Source organism: Biomphalaria glabrata, chromosome 1, assembly GCF_947242115.1.
Source record: "Biomphalaria glabrata chromosome 1, xgBioGlab47.1, whole genome shotgun sequence".
NCBI lineage: Eukaryota > Metazoa > Mollusca > Gastropoda > Planorbidae > Biomphalaria > Biomphalaria glabrata.
This window is the reverse complement of record NC_074711.1, coordinates 45,612,612-45,624,846: the sequence shown is the minus strand read 5'-3', so window position 1 is coordinate 45,624,846 and position 12,235 is coordinate 45,612,612. Positions and strand designations below refer to the sequence as shown.

Sequence of the window (12,235 nt, the reverse complement as noted above, 5' to 3'; positions counted from 1 at the left end):
ATTTATTACATTTTGTGCCGACTTTTCGGTGGGCCGGATGCAACCACGTCGCGGGCCGGTTCTGGCCCGCGGGCCGTACTTTGGGCATCACTGGCCTACCACTTAAAGAGTTCATTTTTTTTATTGTTTTTATTGCAAATGCTTAATGAACATATGGGGGAAAATATATATTCCAATAATTTACAATACAAATTTAAAAAATACAATGATTTCATATAATGTTAATGTTATTTAATATGTTATATATATATATATATATATATATATATATATATATAGCCTATATATATATATATATATATATATATATATATATATATATATATATATATATAGAGAGAGAGAGAGAGAGAGAGAGAGAGAGAGAGAGAGAGATGACTCTACATTGCGCACTTTCATTAGGTGCGAGTCTGTGCACCATGAGGCACTGGACAGATACATGAAAGGATAGAAGAAGTCAAAGATGGCCGATGATTATAGAAGAGATGGATTTGGATTTTGGGCACATCGGCACAATAGAGAAGAGATGAAAACAAAGACGCTTGTGATGTGATTAGTTTGGCTCTAGATCTAGTTTCTTATTAATGATTAAGCGTTCTTTTATAATCCTTTCGTTGAGGTTATTTGGTTAAGTTACAGCAATTGGTGTCGGGAAGTGGGATCCTCAACGAAAGGGGAGAGGAAGGCTTATGTACAAGACATATTGAACGATTCCATTTTCGGGTAAATTAACATGTTTTGGTTTTAGTTGATCAAGGTTTTGATACTGGATGGCGTCTAAGAAAACACTTAGTCAACTGTCATTACAGGAACTTAAACAGGAGGTAGAGAGCTGAAGGTGAGAGGTAACAAGGAGGCATTTATGGAGCGTCTAAGGCAAAGGATCATAGAGGAAGAACAGGACCCAGAGACCTACGTGTTTGAAATAGAATCAAATATGATGGAGCTTTTGAAAATTGATACAAGAACAAGGCGAAATAAATACTGGCATAGGAAACTCAATGAAGGAAGACATGAATTCGTGAAATCATTAAAGGATGAGCTTAAAAACGAAATAGGTAATTAACTGAGCTTTATAAAATCATTCGTGTCTGAATTGAAGAAGGATAGGCCTATAGACGATTCCAAACAACAATTAAGAAGGAGGTAACTGAGCTATGGTCCCAAATGGTAGGGGGTTTCGATTCTAAAATTCAACTACTACGTAATGAAATGAAGGCGGAGCTGGAAAAGAAACAAGATGGCGGGCCCACTGTGAATGAAATGACTGGGAAGAATAAACCGCCGGTGTTTGACGGCTCCGTTTCTTGGTCGGTGTACCTATTGCAGTTTGAAGCGGCGACCAAAGTCAATAGATGGAATACTAAGGCAGAGAAAGCAACTGGTCTGGTGTTGGCACTCAGAGGCAAGGCAACCGAATTGTTACAGACAATGAAGGACCAGACGGACTTCGATGCCATGGTCAAAACAATGAAACTGCGATACGGCGACAAACACTTACAGGAAGTGTTTAGAATACAATTGAAAAGCCGACAGCAGAAGAGTGGAGAGACACTACAGGAATTAGCGGCAGACATTGAGCGTCTTTAAATGCCCGTCTGGCTTATCTATTGGCAACACCAGAATTTTTGGATGTTATTGTTATAAATGCCTTCATAGATGGAGTGCGAGATGCGGAACTTAAAAAAGCCATCTGAATCAGCGGAAAACGGAAAGTAAGTGAAGTCCTTATCTATCTATGCTCTGTCCTATGAGGCGGCCAGAGACGATAGATGCTCGGGAGGAGGATCCTACACAGCTGGTACGAAGACTGGTGGGGGAGGCTATAGACGAAAGACGACCCCAGGAGGATGATCTTGCAGGCTGGTCAGAAGGGTGGTGGAAGAGACTAGAGACGAACGGCGACTCTATATCAGACAAAATAGAACACCCTTTCGCTGCTGGAATTGCAACACCCTTGGTCATATGCAAAGGGATTGTACCACCGCGCCGTCTACTGCTGGCAAAGCAGCAAGAAGCCCTCGATATGCTGGAACGTAGGAAACGACAATGGGTCATCGAGCCATCCAACAGCCCGTGGTGTTCACCAGTTGTGTTGGTTAAAAAGAAAGATGGGACTTTGCGGTTTTGTGTAGATTACCGAGCATTGAATAATGTCTCACAGAAAGACAGTTATCCTCTTCCCCCCATGATGACACACTGGACACACTCTAGACCAGTGGTTCTCAACCTTTTAAGCTCGGCGACCCCTTTTTACAATCCCTCACTTTGCCTCGACCCCCCAACACCCTCACACACACAACAATAGAAGAATAGACAAAACAATCCATATTTTCGATGATCTTAGGCAAATCGTCAATCGACCCCCAAAGGGGTCGCGACCCACAGGTTGAGAACCCCTGCTCTAGACCTCAAGAGCGGAAATTGGCAGGTAGCGATGAATTCCAAGGATAAAGAAAAGATTACCTTTTCAGCTGGAAGCGGCCTGTGGCAATTTAAGGTGATGCCATTTGGCCTATGCAATGCACTAGCCACTTTTGAGCGATTGATGGAGCAAGTTTTAAGAGGTCTTTACTGGAATACTTGTATAGTATATCTTGATGACATTATCGTACTTGGGAGTACATTTGATAAACATTTGAATAATTTGAGAGATGTGTTTCACAGGATTCAAAGTGCGGGCATGAAGATCAACCCCAAGAAGTGTGACCTATTCAAGAAGGAAGTAAAATATTAAATATCGTATCAAGCGAAGATATAAGCATGGATCCAGACAAAAGTGAAGCGATTAGGCAATGGCCTGCCCCTGAAAGTGTACTGGAACTGAAAAGTTTTCTGGGCCTTTGTACTTATTACCGACGTTTTGTTCCAGGCTTCTCTATGATTGCAGGAGTTCTTCGCCAACTGACAGAAAAGAAAAAAAAAAGGTTCATATGGACAATAGAATGCCAGGAGGCGTTTGAAAAATTAAAAGAGGCTCTTTCGTCGCCGATGTTAGCATACCCAATGGTGGGTACACCATTCACTATGGATACAGACGCAAGCGGTACGGGGATCTGTGCTGTACTATCGCAGAACATTGATGGAAACGAAAAGGTCATAGCTTATTTCAGTAGAAGGTTGTCGAAGTCTGAAATGAATTATTGTGTTACGAGACGAGAATTATTAGCTGTGGTTGATTCAATTAAACATTTTCATAAATATCTCTATGGACAAAGGTTTAAACTGAGAACTGACCGCGCAACCTTGAAATGGTTACTATCTTTCAAGAATCCTGAGGGACAGGTTGCAGAGTTATGAATTTGAGACTGAACACAGGAAGGGACTTATTCACCAGAATGCCGATGCATTGTCTCGGATACCATGCAAAACGGAGTGCATGCACTGTAGAAAAGCAGAGGAAAAAGAAATAGACTTGTCGTCTGAGAGTAGATGTTGCGATTCGAGAGGAACAGTTAAAATATGCTGATCTGGCCCCCATTCAGCTATGGAAGGAGAATGGACAACGGCCCGAGTGACAGCACATCTCTGAGAAGGAGGCTGCTTCGAAGGCGTACTGGGCTCAATGGGACTCAATAACCATCATATGGTGTCATAAAAAGGGTCTGGGAATCCGTTGACGGCACATCAAGGCGTCTTTAGCTTTTACTACCTAAAATCAGGTGTCAGAGGTGCTGCAGGAAATTCACAATGGAACCAGTGGATCTCATTTCGGTGTCAATAAGACTCTAGATAAGGTTCGACTCGATTCTACTGGTTCAGATACAGAGAGGATGTGGAGGAATTGTGTCGAGGTTGCAACATCTCTACGGCTGCAAAGGGCCCTCAACGTAAAACAAGCGAACTTATGCAACAATACATAGTTGGAGTTCCGTTTGAAAGAATTTCCATCGATGTGGCGGAGCCATTTCCGGAAACTAGACGAGGAAATAAGTACATATTGGTAGCTATGGATTACTTCAGTAAATGGCCGGAGGCGTATGCGATGCCGAACCAAGAAGCAACAACGGTAGCAGAAACGCTTGTAGAGAACTGGATCAGTCGATTTGGTGTCACTGTGGAGCTACACTCCGACCAGGGCAGGAACTTTGAGTCTAGGGGGTTCCAAGAAATGTGCCGGGTGCTTGGCATAGATAAAACTCGCACTACCCCACTTCGCCCGATGTCGGATGGAATGGTTGAGCGGTTCAACCGCACCTTAGAACAATACTTGGCGAAGATCACCGATGATCGACAAGACAACAGGGACTCATAAATTCCAATGTTCCTGCTGTCATACATGAGTTCTATCCATTGCACTACTACATAAGGCCCCGCAAAAATGTTGTTCGGCCGGGAGTTTGGTTTACCAAGTGATCTGCTATTTGGATTTCCGAGGGATGCACCAGCCACTGCTACTGAGTACGTCACTGATCTTAGATGGCATCTATAGGAGACACATTCCTTGGCTCGTAGGACGATGAAGAATAGCAGCGATCTAATGAAGACTAGATATGACAAACGTGCAAATGCTTCGGGGTTTCAGGAAGACGACATATACAACATTCGGAGAAGAAAATGTAGATCCCCGAAACTCCAGAGACTGGGAAGGTCCATATCGTGTCGTTAAAAGGATCAACGATGTGGTCTACCGAATTCAGAAGAGTCCACGGTCTTGCTTCAAGGTTGTTCACGTGGATCGGCTTTATCTTTATCATGGCGGAGCAAATCTTGTTCGAGACGAACAGTTTTAACGAGGGGGCAGTGTTATGACTCTACATTGCACACTTTCATTAGGTGCGAGACTGTGCACCGTGAGGCACAGGACAGAGACATGAAAGGAGAGAGGAAGTCAAAGATGGCCGATGATTAGAGAATTTAAGAGATGAAAACAAGGACGCTTGTGATGTGATTAGTTTAGCTCTAGATCTAGTTTCTATTAATGATTAAACGTTGCTGTTGTTTTAAATTTAGATAGCTTTCTGATTGTCTCAATTGTTTTAGGCGTTCTTAGTCTCTTGCTTAAATGATTCCAAAAACAATTGGTTGATGAAAATAAAATCATGTCGAAGGTGCCGGTCAATGGCAGAAGATACTTCGAAATACTATTTATAAATAAAACATAGCAGCTGTTAAAACTTCTAATTTTGGTGGCTCGGATCTCAAAATGAAAAAAACAACAACATGCATATTGGCATTATGAATACGAATTTATTACATTAGGCTATCAAAAGCACAGTAGCTTATGCTAACAAACAGTTGGCGGTCTCACATAGTTTGAAATTGTAAGATCACAGAATTATCTATAAAGATAAAAGTAAAGCTGGCATAGATTTTTTTAAATCTGGCAATTACATCAAAACAAAGTAGAATGCATGACCCAATCACACTTAAGTATTGATTTACACAAATCTAAACAAGTACCATGTGTGACCCGATTGCTCTTAGAAAAGAAATATATTCTAGAGTAGATCCAAATTTATATAATGGCTAAATCTTTCAAAAAACTCCAATATTATATTGTTGTTTTACTTGCATTTACTTGGTTTTTACATTTACATTTTAATCAGAATAGTATACCAGGGTATACAAATATAGTATCATTTAAATAATATATTTCTACAGCATCCAAGTGCTAGCAATATATGTCTCAATGTTAGTTGAGAACTATACCACCTTCTCTGGTCAACTATGTTGAGAATCTAAGTAAAATGTTTTACATGTTTCGGATGTTCCTTCATTGTTAAAAAAAATTACTTCCTTGTCCGAACCTCCAACAGGAAGATGTGGGATGGGAGTGGGCCGGGTTTGAACCCAGTTCCATCGATAAGTTCAAACGACAGTCTAGCGTACAAACTACATGACCAGACAGCCATCCAAAATGTCTCTTTGCAAAATGAGTGAAATTAAGCTCATGAGAAGACACAACTACTGAACAAATATATATCAATAAGCTTAAACAAATTGAAAAATATAAACTGCATAACATTAAATACACTTTTAGGAACTTAACAAATATATAATTAAAGTATACATCTAAAGAGTTAAAACCTGATCAATAAAATTTGTACACATTAATATTATATATATATTTTTTTTATATATATAACACAAGTTTAAAAAAAAAACAGTTTTAAATCAATAGCACTGGCATTGTTTTTTTTATTTCTAATCATACAGAGAACAATAGCCCTGTAAAAAAATTAGAAATAAGCTCTAGTACAAAAACTAATTTACACTATGTAGCATGATCATTAAACTGGTAGTATATGTCTTTTGACATTGTTATCACTTAGGCATGGTTTGTGTAGCTGAAAGAGAAGAGTATTCTTCATAATAGCAGGGATAGGTAAAGAATTAACTCTTGATTCTCTGTCTAGCCCACTGCCAACAGCTGATGACACTGCCAGAAAACTTAAACAGGTTAAACTGAATGGCACTTTTGTAGTGATTCCACTTGTTAAACATGTGCAAAATTTGTAAATATAAAAATAATCATAAAGTAGACTTTTCTTCTGACTCAATCGGATGTCACTTAAATGTAAGTACCAAGACTTAAGAAAAAGGTATACTAGATTATGTTTCATCGAAAACATGGCTGTTAACAAAGGGGAGACGATCTCACCATCATGAGTAAACATATAGCGAAAAGGAATACTGCACAAACCTCTCAAAACTGCAAATGAAATAACAGTTGGTGCTGCCCCATTTTTTATCCATAAATCAATTATATCAGGATCATCACATAAAACAATTAGCTTGTGAAACAATATAGTATTTTTTATATTTTGCATGTCAGGTTTAGCCCCCGCAGCCAAGACTAGCTTGAAGCACGATAACCTGTCAAAAGGAGAATGATTTCTATTCCATTCATATAGATGTGGCAGTAAGACAGTGAGTGCGCTCTGCCCATTAAAATCAGCAATGTTAGCATTGGCACCTGCCTCTAGCAAAGCTTTCAGGATCGCAGCATTATCCTGATTGGCTGCAATGATGACTGCTGCCCTGCCAGCAAAATTTTGAATATCAAGACTAGCCTTACACTGAATGAGCGTGTTTACCTTCTGAAAACTTCCCCCTAAAACAGCATACATTAAAGCAGTGAAACCATTATTGTCTTGTGCATCCACATTAGCCCCTTTATCTACTAGTAACTGAAGGATGGAACAGGCTGCAGCTACCGGAACTGTTTTCAGAATTTCAGAATGAGCTTGGTCATATGCTGCTAACATGACTGCAGTAAAGCCATTAACGTTTTGAATTTCCAGATTGACATTACACTCAATAAAGAATTTGACTTTTTCATAGTTGCCCATAGCAGCAGCATGCATCAATGCAGTGTAACCTTTTTCATCTTGGCCATTGACACTAGCACCTTTAGCTACCAGTAGTTGCACAATATTTAAATGGCAGCATTTAGCAGCAAGAATGAGGGGAGTATCACCTTGGTGATTCTTTTGATTTACATCTGCTCCACTATTAATCAATAAAGCTATTTTATTCTCATTGGATACTGAATGGGCTACAGCACACAAAAGCACTGATGAACCATGTATATCTTCTGAAGTAATATCAGCACCACTTTTGAGGAGCAATTCTATGACTTTAGTTGTGCAGTATTTAGCAGCTAAAATCAGAGCATTTTCTTCTTTATCATTTTTCATTTGAATGTCTGCACCAAAGTCTACAAGAAGTTTGATTTTGTCAAAATCACAGCGTGTTTTTAAAGCCAACATCAGGACAGTGGAGCCATCAGAAGATCTTATGTTTGGATCCGCGCCATATTTTAAACACATCTCCATATTCTTTGAATTTCCAATAACTGACTGTAGCAATGGAGAATTGAATGTCTGGTGAACTAAGGCTCCTCTAGTCAACAGTAATTTAACAGATTCTGTTTTGTCATTATTGAGTGCGGCATTTAGAGCAGATAAGTGGCCACTCTCATTTGACAAGTAATTCACATCTGCACCACTGTCTAGTAATAAATTCAAGGCCTGCAGTTTTTCATCTTTGGCAGCAATCATAAGTGCTGTGTATCCAATGGAGTTCACTGCATTTAGATCTGCTCCTTGTTTGATCAAAGTCTCCAAGACCTGACAATCATTCAAATATACAGCCTCAACTAATGGACAAGAACCAAGCTTATCTTTCAAATTCACATCAGCTCCAAAACTGATGAGAAGGTTTACCAACTTAATATTGTGTAATGCCTTGACTAGAGGAATACTTTCTCCACTTCTGATGTTCACTTCTGCTCCATTCTCCAAAAGGAATTTAGCAAGTTTTAAGTCACCATCCTGACATGCTAATAAAAACGTTTCATTTAGCAGATCTCTAGTGATGACCAAGTTAATGTCATGTAGCATTTCATACCATCCAACACTGATAGCTAGTTGAAACACAGTATCATTAATTTCTGCTCCATTTTGAATGAGAAGCTTCACTAAAGTTTGACTCTTACAATTCTTTAAAGCTAACATTAATGCACTTTCACAGTTTCTGTTTTTAAGATTAATGTTAGCTTTCTTTTTTATTAAAAATTTTGCAATTTCAATTTTATTGTTCTGGCATGCATACATTAAAGGCGTAAGTTTGTCAAAAGTTGTTTGAGAGTTAACATTAGCCCCTTCTTTTACAAGAATCTTTACAGCCTCCAAACTTCCTGCTTTGCAAGCTAAATAAAGAGGCGTTACATGGTCATTGGCTGAGCCCATAGTAACATCTGCGCCAGCTTTGAGTAACATATAGAGAATTTCTATATTGAAAAACTTGACATTTAAAGAAACCAATAAGGGTGATAAGCCCTTAGAATTGCATGTATTGACTTCTTTTTGACTCAAAGTGTAAAGGACAGATTGAACTAATGATACATTCTTTTTTTTAATTGCTATAATCAATGGTTTAGCTGATCTAGATCTACATACTTTAAATGTACCAAAAAGTTCCTTCAAGTCTACTTTTTTTGCTATATCTAATGCTGTCATGCCATTTTCATCTTTTAATCCTAATATGGTATCTTTATGAAACATTAAAAGTTTCATAGCACAAAAGTCTTGTTGTTCAATGGCAATCATAAGAGCTGTTTTCCCAAGACAGTTCTGCACATTTACATTGGCACCACTTTCATCAGATATCAGAAATTCAATCAAAGGCAGAGAACAAGCTTGTTTTACGCCTAGTATAAGTGCAGTCTCACCATCATTATTTTGGCAATTAACATTGGCACCATTTCTAACCAGTAATTTGACCAAATCAACAAAGCCACGCTGGGATGCTATAAGCAGTGCAGTATTACCTGATGAATTCTTTTTATTGATACTAACACCAGTCTCAATAAGAATTTGCATAATTCTTTTGTGGCCAAGTTCTGCTGACTTAAGAAGTGCAGCAACAACACCCTTGTGGTTTTTTGGAATGAAATTCAATACAGCTACAAGATCACTAGCTTTGCCCTGTGTAACAAGCTGCAACAGTTTTGATTCAGTAGACAAACAACTAGCTTCTTCATCCAGTTGGCTGATGTCTCTATCAAGCTTACGCTTTCTGTGGTTTTCTCTGGCTGCCATGGCTGTCCAAATGTAACTGCAAAACAAAATTTTTCCATTACAGTGTTGTGATTTATTTCTAAGTATAAAAATTGGAGATTAATTTAGGCCTAAATGTTTCCAAGGCAATGTTTTCTTTAGAATAACCGAAGAATAGGTCGTTTTCTTTTTAAACCCTCTTGCTATGTTCTTAATGCCAGAATATTTGATATAAAATAGAAGATGGTTTATCATAAATACACATTGCTTATTATTTTTATGGGACAATCTATATCTAAAACTAAATCAATCTAAAACTTAATGGAGCTCAGCATAGCAGACACAAAATTTTTTAATTTTTTTGTTAAGATAATTAAATATATCTAGATGCAATTTCATGATATACTTTTATAAAAATAAACGATAACTAAACAGTACACTTACAATACTGACAATCTGCTGTTACTGTATTTATGACATTATAATATATAGATCTATATATCATGGGCGTAGCCAGGATTTTTTTTTCGGAGGGGGGGGGGGGGGGGGGGAGGGGGGGATTTTTTTTCTAAAATCTGTCTTAGCCATCTTTGTTGAGCCACATTTAGTGTTTTTCAATTTTGGCAGATGACTTATCACTGCACTTTATTAATTGAGCCCCAAAACTGGTAGAAATGTATAACCTCTCTTGAATACGCTATTGGAATTAAGTGACTGTAATTTGCTTTAGATTTTATATCGAAAAGTGAAGTTTTATCGTCAAAATCATCTGTTGGGGGTTTTAAACTAAAAAATCTCTGGAGTTATGTTTTTTTTTTAAATTCAAAACCCCATTTAGCTACGGACATAGAATTTAGTAACTGTAGTTTGCTTTAGAATAATATTGAGGATAGAGGTTTTCCACCTCAAAATGCTCTGTAGGGGGATTTTAAACTCAAAACCATCTGGAGGTGTTTTTAACTTTTTAAAAAGCCATCTGTAGGAAAGGGATTTAAACTCAAAACCCCCAAATGTCTTGACTACGCTCAAATAATTTTAGTGTGTAATTTGCTTTTTTTATATTGAAGAGGTATTTTTTAGCATCAAACCACTCTGAAGGGGGGTTTAAACTCGTAACTTCTTTTGGCAACGCTCATTCATAGCATTTTAAGTGCGTAATTTGCTTTTTTCTTACATTGAAATTGTATTTTTTAGCTTCAAACCCTGCTTGCGGGGGGTTTAAACTCAAAACCCCTTTGGCTACGCTCATAGATTTCTGAGTGTGTAATTTTTTTTTTTATTGAAGAGGTATTTTTTAGCTTCAAACTCAACTGGAGGGGAGTTTAAACTCAAAACCCATTTGAATACACTCATAACATGTTGAGTGTATAATTTGAATATTAAAGAGGTATTTTTTACCTTCAAACCCCGCTGGGGGGGGGGGGGGGGGTTAGAATTCAAAACTGAGTCAAAAACCATTTAGCTACGCTCATAACATTTTGAGTGTATAATTTGCGTTCTTTTATACCGGTAATTGAAGAGGTATTTTTTAGCATCAAACCCTACTGAAGAAGGGGTGGGGGTTAACTCAAAACCCCTTTGACTACTCTCGTAGAATTTTGAGAGTGTAATTATCTTTTTTTATATTGAAGAGGGGGTTTATCTTAAATTTTGGAGGGGGTTTTAAAATCAAAATCTTCCTTAACTGTGCTCGTGAAATTTGGGGGATTGTCGTTTGCATTTTTTTTTTATTTGTGTTATAGAAGAGGAGAATTTGACTGCAAAAACCCCTAATATTGGGGTTTTAAATTGGAACCCCCCTGGTAGGGGGTTTTAAACTCAAAACCCCCCTGGTAGAGTTTTTAAACTCAAAATCTCCTTTGCTGTGCTAGGGCAAGTGATAGTTTAGTATTAAAATCTCACCTAAAATAACAAAATCAAAGCAAAAAATCAGTCACTAAATTCTGAACCCCCCTTCAGGGGGTGTTTGAACCCCAAACCCCACCCCCTGGCTACACCCATGCTATATATAGACAGAGAGAGAGAGACAGATAGATATAGATCTATCATCTTGATTCTAGCAGCTTCTAGATTTTTAGATAGATATAAGATAGATAGATTGATCTATGTATGTATATTATATTGGTATATATCATTATATGGCATATGGTCTAAAAATTTAATATATTTGATATATAATATAGATCTAATTATATAATATATTAAATATATTAATATTATATTTATAGATCTATTATAAATTATAGATATCTATATAATATTGACTAATCTAATTAATATATAGATTCTAGAACTCTGTAACTCTCTATATTTATTGTAGGCCTATACTTATACCAATTATCAATATTATGAGTATAGACTAGTATATAAGTATACTATGACTATGAGTACATCTATACCTAATTTAATTATTAGTAATTATCTATACAAATAATTAATAATCTAGTCTAGTCAGTACCCGGTACCGGTAAATCAAGACTCCTAGACCTAGTCTCTACTACTCTAGGCCACTCTAGGCTCTAGGACTGATCTAGGTCCCTAAGTCTAAATTAATCTAGAATCTAGTTCATTAGTCACACTATGACATGTGACTATCACTAAACCTAACAAGTCAATAGTGACAATACTCAATGCTGGCCGAATCACAAACTTTATTTCGCATATTAAGTTACGATTTTATTGTGTCTTTAATTTTGCGAATTCCAGATATATCTAGATCTATTTAGTCA

The 12,235-nt window shown here is 37.5% G+C and overlaps 1 protein-coding gene across 2 annotated transcripts; it reads right to left on the bottom strand.

Annotated features, from left to right (window-relative positions):
* Positions 1–5,170: 5,170 nt before the first annotated feature.
* LOC106069017 (ankyrin-3-like) lies at positions 5,171–12,226 on the bottom strand. 2 transcript variants are annotated; one of them, XM_013228577.2, is made up of 2 exons: positions 11,965–12,226; positions 5,171–9,564 (listed from the first exon to the last, which is right to left on the bottom strand). In XM_013228577.2, the coding sequence occupies exon 2, from the start codon at positions 9,546–9,548 to the stop codon at positions 6,234–6,236; it is 3,315 nt and encodes a 1,104-aa protein (XP_013084031.2). In that variant the 5' UTR covers positions 9,549–9,564; positions 11,965–12,226; the 3' UTR covers positions 5,171–6,233. The 2 variants fall into 2 exon arrangements, with proteins under 2 accessions (XP_013084031.2, XP_013084033.2); XM_013228579.2 differs by having other exon boundaries at positions 11,972–12,226.
* Positions 12,227–12,235: the final 9 nt, after the last annotated feature.